We start from the raw sequence: 9,915 nt of genomic DNA on the forward strand, positions 1-9,915 counted from the left end.
GGAGTTGAAATATTTTTTTAAATATTCATTTTTGAATATATGTTTATTTGAAAAGCGGAGTGTCTTTCCCTCCCTCTCTCTCTCTGTCACACACACACATACATACACAGAGAGAGAGAGAGAGAGAGAAAGGAGGGAGGAAGAGAATTTTCTTCTGGTTCACTTTCCAAATGGCCACAAAGGTTGGACCAGACTGATTCAAGGAGCAGGGACTTCCACCATTCATGTGGGTGGCAGGAACTCAAGTGTTTGAGCCATCATCTCCTGCTTGCCAGACACATTAGCAGGAATGTGGATTAGAAATTTAACAGCCAGGATTCAAACCAGCACTCCAATATGGAATGCAGGCATACCAAGTGCAGCTTAACTGCTGTGACAAAGGTCTGCCCCCTCACTTCAAACACTCTTAATTAATATAAATGTCTGGTTCAGAGTACAATATAGTTTTGTGAATTAAAGCGTGCTATGACTTACATACAAATGTGATTAATAGTTGATTTATATATATGAAAATGTATAAATATATATTTAAGTAGAAGAACATTACTGTTGGCTTCACTTACTAATGTGTCATTAATTTCACTTTGCTATTTTCTTATTTTTTAGTATATATAGAATGTATAATGATCAGATTAATTAGCATATTCATCACGACAAATATTTGTCATTTGTGTTGGGGACATTCAGAATCCTATTAGCTATTTTTAGACACACCATTAATTAACTTTTTAATCAGATATCTCACTGTGCTGCAATCATTACAAGTCACTCCTCCCACCCACCTGCACCCTTGTACCCACCAGCCAATGCTTCTTCAGTTCCCTCCCCTTTCCAGCCTCTGGTAACCACTTTCCTTCTGTGAGATGAACTCTCTCAGCCTTCACTTGTATGTGGGAACATGCAGTAATTGTCTCTCTGTGCTGACTTGTTTCACTTAACACAACGTCCTCCAGGCTCATCTGTGAGTTCTTTACTTCAGATGAGCATTATTCCATTGTGTATACATAACCACCTGCTCTTCATCCATGCATGTACCAACGAGGCCACTAGGTTGATCCACATCCTGGCTGTGTGAACAGTGCTGCACGAAACACTGGAGTGCAGGTGTCTTTTTAACATCCTGATATCCTTTCCTTTGGATTTATACCCACAGTGGGATTGCCGGGTCCCGTGGCAGTTCTAGATCTAGATTTCTGAGGAAACGCCATGCTGTTTCTCACAAGGGCTGCATTGATTTACATTCCCATCGACAGTGTACGAGAGTTCCCCTTTCTCTGCATCCTCACCAGCATTTGTTTTTTGTCTTTTTGTTAATAGCCATTCTAGCTGGGGTGAGACAGTATTTTTTTTTTTTTTTGACAGGCAGAGTGGACAGTGAGAGAGAGAGAGAAAGGTCTTCCTTTTTCCATTGGTTCACCCCCCAATGGCCGCTATGGCCAGCGCATTGCACTGATCTGAAGCCAGGAGCCAGGTGCTTCTCCTGGTCTCCCATGCAGGCGCAGGGGCCCAAGCACTTGGACCATCCTCCACTGCACTCCCGGGCCACAGCAGAGAGCTGGACTGGAAGAGGAGCAACTGGGACAGAATCCAGCGCCCTGACCGGGACTAGAACCTGGTGTGCAGGCGCCGCAGACGGAGGATTAGCCTATTGAGCTGAAGCACTGGGCGAGACAGTATTTTTTTTTTTTAAATGATTTTATTTATGGGCTGGTACTGTGGCACAGTGGGTTAACACCCTGGCCTGAAGTACCAGCATCCCATATGGGTGCCAGTTCGAGACCTGGATGCTCCACTTCCAATCTAGCTCTCTGCTGTGGCCTGGGAAAGCAGTAGAAGATGGCCCAAGTCCTTGGGACCCTGCACCTGCGTGGGAGACCTGGAAGAAGCTCCTGGCTTTGGATCAGCGCAGCTCTGGCTGTTGCAGCCAACTGGGGAGTGAACCATCGGATGGAAGACCTCTCTCTCTGCCTCTCCTCTCTCTGTAACTCTTTATGTAATGATTGGGACAAATCCACTCATGTGATTAATGGGTCAGTGGGTTATCTGCAGCGGTGAGCTATAGAAGCCACTTTGCACTGGCCTCTTCTGCACTTCCTTTATTTGGTCACATGGGCTCAGTGCCACTCCAGGCCTCGGCCAACCAGAAGGAGGGCACCAGATGCTGCTACAGAACCTTGGACAAAAACCTTGCCCCAAATTATAGTGTGTGTGTGTGTGTGTGTGTGTGTGTGTGAGAGAGAGAGAGAGAGAGAGAGAGAGAGAGAGAATCACCCAGCCTGTGATATTTTGTTGCCAGCAGCAGCAAAGGGCCTCTGGCTCCTAGGAAGAGCTATACTGAGAGCACCAGGTATGGACATTAGAGCTGTTTCCCCACTCAGGGGAATCTAGCCATGTCTCTGGAGAAAGGTGCAGCAGAGGACCCCACAGATCGCAGCTTCTCCCACACGTGAGGCCATCTGTGAGGTCTGCAATCTCTGTGAGGACCTCCCGTCTCACCACAGTTTGGGATGATGATGGGTTCCCTGGCTGAGCCAAAGGCTCTGTCTACAGGGACGGGACAAGATGCCCAGAGTTCCAGCTGCTGGCCCAGCTGACATCCAGAGCTGGACGGCCAGAGGGGCTGGGCCCGCACTCACCGTGTTCCAGCTTCGGAGTGCTCTGGACATCCTGGGGCTCCTGCAAGGGAGGCAAAGCTGAGCCACCTGGAGCCACCATCAGCAGAGCCATGAGGCACAGAAGGAGGGCGCCTAGAAAGATCTGTGGCGGTGTTGCCCAGGCAAGCCTGATTGGACAGTTCACATAGCCGGTGAGCACACAAGTCATCAAAGCAGCATCCAATCAGAACCACCCCTAGCTTGAAGGGGGTCTTTTGGGGTTGTGCCTGGTTGGGGGAATAAGAGGGGGGTGTGATTTGGGCTCAGGTGTGAAGTGGGTTCACCTTCCCCTGAGACTCCCAACGGTAGGGGGTGACGTCACCTCCCTGATGATGTCCTGAGACCCCTTCCTCCCTCCGTTGTCCCAGATCCTGCCAGGGTTTTGTGACCTGGAGTTTGCAATAAGCTTCTTTGCATGATAAACAATTTACCAAGTGTTTACTGAATTCTGGGCCTCTTTCTTTTTCTGTGGGTTTGAGATTTTTAATACCAATTTGAAGGCTAATCATTAGTCTTTGTCTTGTGTCTTTTGTTTCCTGGTCTGTGTTTTGTCCTTTAAAATTGTTTTCTATTTGTTTCTTGCAGTGCAAAGTAACACCTTTCATTGCAAATATTGTTCTTGTACCCAGTAATCTTGCTTAATCCTCTTTTCAGTTTGTTTTATTATGTCTGATTATCTCTGTATATAATAGTGTCATCCATGTGTCAGTTTTCTTGCTTAAAAATTGAGCCTTTTACCTAATATTACCTGTTTTTTTTTCTTTTTAAAATTTATTTGAAAGACTTAGTACACACACACACACACAGAGGGAAGGAGGGAGGGAGAGGGAGGGAGGGAGGGAGGGAGGGAGAGAGAGAGAGAGAGAGAGAGAGAGAGAATATCTTCCATCCACTCGTTCACTCCCCAGATGGCAGCAATGACTGGGGCTGGGCCAGGAGGAAGCCAGGAGCTAGGAGCTTCATCCAGGTCTCCACGTGGGTGGCAAGGGCCCAAGTACTTAGGCCATCCTCTGCTGCTTTTCCCAGGCCATTAGCAGGGAGCTGCATTAGAAGTGGAGCACCCAGGACTTGAACCAGTGCTAATATGAGATGCCAGTGTCACAGGTGGTGGCTTTACCTGCTATGCCACAATGCTGGCCCCATATTACCTGTGTCTTTAATTTCTCTGACTACACGTCCAGAACAATGTTGAAGACAGATAGAGGAGGGAGCCTTCCAGGGAAACAGCCTTCAATGTTACGTGTTTATTATGCTATTTGGTATAAATTTTTATAGACAGCCTTCATCCAAATAATGGAATTGCTTATTTTTATTATTCTGCTAACAGTTTAATTTTATAGTGATATGCAAATAATAAACTAATTATAATTTGACATTTAATCTAAATGATCATGTGATTTTATTCTTGTGTTAGTCACTTACTTGAATTACATTATTTATTTTGGAATGCTAACCATCTTTTAGTGTATCTTGCTTGTTAATGATTATTATGTTTTCATATTTGCCAAAAATTTTCCTTGAATATTTTAGCTGTTTTTATAAAAAGAGATTTTTTATGTTCTTTTTATTTCCTCATCTATGTCATCTATCGAATGCTGGATTCAGAAAGGAAATTAAAATGTTTCTGCTTATTTCCATTGTGGGGAAATCTGGGAAACTGAGACTCTTTTTCGTCCTCAGAAGTCTGGAATGTTCTGTATGTTTGGGCCTGAAATTTTGTTATTTATTGCTTATTTTGAGACTATGTATCTGTAGCTTTTGGAAATGGTTAGTGTTTTTTGTCTGTTCTGATAAGCTGTTGAGAAAACCTATGCAGTAAAGTTAATATTTTTGATTTTGTGCAATGAATTTAATTTTGGGTGATTTGGCAAATATTAAAAAAACCACATCTCTACTTTCACATTATATCACTTTATATACCACATAATATAAATAAGAACTTACTTCTTTGGGTTATTTTTTTCATGAAAGACTTATTAAAATGGAAATATTCATGTGTAATTTATTAAAGAGACATGCTTTCTTAGGAAGAATATTTGACACGTTTTAACCTCTCTGTGTTTAGTGATTCATTTTATACACAACATTTAAACCGTACTCTGTAAAAAAGACAATGCGGACTTTGTTAAATTAAAGATGCCCACACTTCAGGGCATCAGCACTATAGAGCAATGAGCTAGGCTGCTTGTGTCGTCCACACCCCTAATCAGAGTGCTGGTTTGAGTCCCAGCTACTCTCTGGCTCAGGTGCCTGAGAAGTCAGCAGATGGTCCAGGTTCTTGGACTCCTGCTGCCCATATGGAGGACAAGATGAAGTTCCTGGCTCATACCTGGCTGTTGTGCACATTTGGGGTGAACCAGCAGATAGAAAATCTCTCTCTCTCTCCATCTCACCTCCCCTTTACATAAATAATAAATATTTAAAAAGATGCCATACAAATAGCAGAAGATAAGCCCCATTTGAGGAAATAATATAGGCAACACATTAAAAATTTATCAAGAATTTACTTGACAATAAGAAAAATAAATTCCCCAATTTAAAACTTGGTATATATATGAAAAGTCACTTTTGCACCAAACACATACAGACCAGAAATAAACAAATAAGATGTGCTGAATTAGCAAATTCTGAGAAGGAATGAACTGTGCATTAAGTGACTGCAAGCTAACACAGCAATGAGATAGATACACTACACACGTATAAGGGTGTTTATAAGAAACACAAATAAACACCCATGACAATGACAATGGTTTACAAGGATAGAAAGTATCGAGGGCCGGCACTGTGGCATAGTGAGCTAAGCCTGCAGCGCCGGCATCCCATAGGGGCGCCAGTTCGTGTCCCGGATGCTCTTCTTCCGATCCAGCTCTCTGCTATGGCCTGGGAAAGCAGCAGAAGATGGTCCAAGTCCTTGGGCCCCTGCACCCTTGTGGGAGATCCAGAAGAAGCTCCTGGCTTGAGGCTGTTGCTGCCATTTGGGGAGTGAACCAGTGGATGGAAGACTCCCACTAACTCTACTTCTCAAATAAAAAATAAAAAAATCTTTTTGAAAAAAAGGACAGAAAATACCATAAAAATCTCATTCATTTCTGGTTAGAATGTATAGTGGTAATTTACAAATTTTTTAAAAAGATTATTTGAAAGGCAGATTAGGGAGCAACACACACACACACACACAGAGAGAGAGAGAGAGGGAGAGAGGGAGAGAGCTTTCATTCATTGGTTCACTCTCCAAATGGCTCCAACAGCTGTGGCTGTGCCGAGCAGAAGCTGGAAGCCAGGAGATTCTTCCAGGTCTCCACGTGGTGCAGAGGCCCAAGAACTCGGAGGCCCAAGAACTCGGACAATCCTCTGCTGCTTTTCCAGGGACATTAGAAAGGAGCTGGATCAGAAGTGGAACACCTGGGACACAAACTGGTGACCGCAGGGGATGTCAGTATCACAGGCAGCAGCTTGGCCTGCTACGCCACAACACCTGCCCGATTTCACAAGGTATCTTGACATGTTGTCACGAAGCCTACACAGCATCACCATATGATGTGGCAAAGATGCCCTTCTACAGTTACCCAACTGGTATAAAAACAAAACAGGCCTACAAACAACCTGACATTAATAGGAATATCTATAAATACACATACAGTACATAAAATGGCTTTATTCACAATGACGAAGGCTTTAGGAAATGAGGGTTCCTTCAGTAGGTCAACAGAGGATCCAATTGTCCCAGTAGTGAAGACTCCTGAGGCAGATCAGGAGATGAAGACACACAGATTCTGTGGGGTTAAGGCATCTGGCGTGGGGACCAATAGGAAAGGCAGAAAGATAAAAACAAACTGGCTACAGGTAAATCGACCTAGAAGACTGGAATAAAGCCAAGAAAAAAGATAATGGCAGGCATTATGAAATACAATAAAAACAAATAAACAAGAAAAAAGGAGTTCTTAAAGCAGACACGATACTAACAAAAACTAGCAAACGTGATTAAGGAAAACAAAGAGAAAGGTAACACAAATCACCAATTTCAGGAATCGGAATGAATAATTATTTAGTTTATAGACCTTCACAAAGTACTAAGAGGATTTTCTTAACTAGGAGTAACATTTTTAAAACAGACAAAAATCTACTGAATTTTGGAAGCCAATTTATCAAAACAAAAATATACAAAAAGCAGGAAGCTCATATAAAGTAAGTTTAATCTATATTTGAAAAATCACAGCAACCAACTAATAAAAAAAAGACTGACCAGCAAAATTTCAAGGGTAGACTTACTGAGCGTTCCAACCTTTTTTTTTGCAATAACATTAGTTAGAACATCGAGTTATAAAGTCTGCTATCATTCAGAGTGGTGACAAATATGAACAATATTGTCATATGCATCCAACTTTAACATAACATAAAAATGATATTCTGTTTTCGTGGGAAAATCACAGGTACCGTTTTTCCTGTTGTGATTTGTTACCAGCAACGGTATCACAGGCGGCAGCTTGGCCTGCTATGCCACGACACCTGCCCGATTTTACAAGGTATCTTGACATGTTGTCACGAAGCCTACATCATAGGCTATTATTATTATTATCATGCCTATTTAGCATCTGGGAATCAAGCTAAATTTCAGTCCTTCATGAAAATACGTAACTTTCTCCTCCATCAAATTCATGCACACCCTGATTTCCATCCAGCTGAAAAATCTCTGCTTTCAGGGGAAATTGTGGACATAATTAGGACACCCCTAGAGAGGTAGAGATAAGAGGGGAGGCCTCAGTCGGGAATTCCCCAGAGTAGTGTTCTACTTCTTTCCTTGGTGTCTTCACGGTGGCCTTGCAGATTCCAACACGTGGCTTGTTTGTTTGGGCCCCATGATGACATGATCTTGAAAACAGGCTCAACGCAAGTTCTGGCTTTCCTGATAGCAAGCAGCTTTGGCGTTTTTATCAGCTTGCCAGCTAACCACGTTAACGTGAACAGTTCATTTCAGTTTCATTATCTTCCATCTCAGGGGCTAGCTGGGTGTCCAGGGGCTGAGGCATTGTGACTGCTCTGCTGATGGGGCCATCCTCAGGGCGGACCTCCTTAGCTAGCCGGCCCGTCTTCTTCAACGTGCAGGCCTCCTGGTACGGGGGTGAGATGGGGGGCTGTGTGGGCGGGGTGTACTTGTACTCGGAGCCATCCTGTAGGTCCAGAGGGTAACTGCAGTCCGAATCATAGGCGCTCAGGTCCCCACAGGTCACAAAAGGCACAATGACGCGGGTGGGTCCATCCAACTGGTTGAAATCTGGGTCGTATGAGTGGTCCAGCAGGGGCTTGCTCAGGTCTGGCTTGAAGCCTTCAGGAGGGTCGTAACCCTGGCAGACAGCAAAGGCCTCGATGCTGGAGTTCCGGCTGCTCTTGGGCTTGGCACAGAGCACGCTGGAGAAGAAGATGCGCAGCTGACTGTAGAGCAGCGTCACATCCCGGCCTCGGAATATCTTGGCCACGAAGCAGCCCCCCGGCTTTAGGACGTGAGTGGCAATGTTCAGAGCTGCGAGGAGGAGCTGGGCCTGCATGTACTCATCCATGTCATGCAGGCCAGTGACGTCGGGAGCCCCGTCGCACACCACCAGGTCTGCTGGGCAGCCCTGGAAGTGCTGGATGATCTCCTTGGCAGTGGACAGCTGGGTGATGTCCCCTTGGATCTGGGTCACACCTGGTAGCGGAGCCATAGCCTGCAGGTCCACAGCCACCACTTGGCCAGCCTCCTGGCCCCCAGTCTTCTGGCTCAGCACCTGGCTCCAGCTGCCCGGGGCTGCACACAGGTCAACAGCCCGCGTCACACCTCGGAAGAGCTGGAACTCCTCATCCAGCTGCAGCAGTTTGAAGGCGCTGCGGGCACGCCAGCCATTCTCCTTGGCCAGGCGGTAGTAGACGTCACGCTTGTCTTTCGAGGTACGCCCCATCTCACCACACTGCTTGCCCAGGCACCTGCGATGGTCAGCGGATGCCTCAGTAACCAGGTGACTCTGCCACCACCTACTCTGGGGGGAACTTGTACTACCCACCAGGTAGCAGCCCCTGAGCCTCAGCAAGAGCACAAACAGGTAAGAAAAGGCAGGGCTTTGCTGGCCGCACACACCTAAAGGTTACCGTGGCTGGCCTGGGGGTCACGGGGGGCAGCCGACACAGCAGCGAGACCTGGTCCCAACTTGAACGTAGTGCGTATGTTTTCTGCGTTCCAAAGTTTTAAGGAAGAAAAAAAAGACATTCATAAATTTCACAGATTCACCCAACGTGGAGATAAACAGAATATGTCCGACTCTCTTTTGTGCATCCAGCATCACACGGATGACACCATCAGTTCAGGACATAAATGGTACTTAAGGAACAACCGTTTTTATAAACAGAGGCGTAACTATTTTAAGCAAAATATTATTTTGATTAAACCATATACAGATGCATACTAGATTAATAGCAAAATGCATACGTGGACTACAATCTAAATTATATAAAGCATCCATGTAGATGGGAAATAGTTATGTAAAAATGAATTATGTAAGTCATAATTAAGTCATAATAAAATAAGTCATAATAAATAAGTCATAATAAAAAAATGTGGCTGAGAAATGCAAGACACGTGGTCACCTGGACCAAACGTTCTAGGGAAGCTGCCTCCTGTCGCTCTCCTTAGATGTACTGGAGTCGTCGCCAGGAAAATAAGACACAAAGGAAACGTAAGAAAGCCAAACTGTGCGTGGGTGCGGACGACACTATTACATAATCCCACATAATCCAAAATTAAAAAAACACCGACAACAGAACCAGGCGAGATTACACACAAGTAAGAGTACCAGCGAGAAACAACGTTCAACGACCAAAGACAGACTAGGAAAGAGATTCTTTAGGATTCGCCGATGCAATATATTTAAGCACTATTCAAATTGCTATGTAAAACAAAAAAAAAAACAAAACAAAAAAACCTTGTAAATGGCCCAAAAGAAAGAGAATCCTAGAATAGCAGGAAAAAGAAGGGCTCTGAACCCAATAATAAAATATTTGGGAATTGTAACTCACCCGAAGCGGATTACCAGACACCTCCGCCCCGCAAGCTCACAGGCAGTGAGGTCGTCAGGGAGGTGATGGCGCCCCCTTCCGGCTGGAGGCCCGCATCCCGGGCGGACAAGGCGGCTTCAGACCCGCCCCCGGGCCTCCTCGTTCACCTCCCCGACCCGGAAGACACTCCACGGGAACCGCCCCCGTGCTAGGGGCGATGCTGATTGGCTGCATCTTC

The 9,915-nt window shown here is 45.1% G+C and overlaps 1 protein-coding gene across 1 annotated transcript; it reads right to left on the bottom strand.

Annotated features, from left to right (window-relative positions):
• Positions 1–5,127: 5,127 nt before the first annotated feature.
• Positions 5,128–9,808, bottom strand: LOC133749677 (tRNA (cytidine(32)/guanosine(34)-2'-O)-methyltransferase-like). The gene is made up of 2 exons (XM_062178962.1): positions 9,699–9,808; positions 5,128–8,855 (listed from the first exon to the last, which is right to left on the bottom strand). The coding sequence occupies exon 2, from the start codon at positions 8,585–8,587 to the stop codon at positions 7,607–7,609; it is 981 nt and encodes a 326-aa protein (XP_062034946.1). The 5' UTR covers positions 8,588–8,855; positions 9,699–9,808; the 3' UTR covers positions 5,128–7,606.
• Positions 9,809–9,915: the final 107 nt, after the last annotated feature.

This window comes from Lepus europaeus, chromosome 20, assembly GCF_033115175.1.
Source record: "Lepus europaeus isolate LE1 chromosome 20, mLepTim1.pri, whole genome shotgun sequence".
Classification (NCBI taxonomy): domain Eukaryota; kingdom Metazoa; phylum Chordata; class Mammalia; order Lagomorpha; family Leporidae; genus Lepus; species Lepus europaeus.

Excerpts from the sequence above, each read along its gene's own strand:
- LOC133749677 (XM_062178962.1), bottom strand. The coding sequence starts at position 8,587 with ATGGGGCGTACCTCGAAAGACAAGCGTGACGTCTACTACCGCCTGGCC.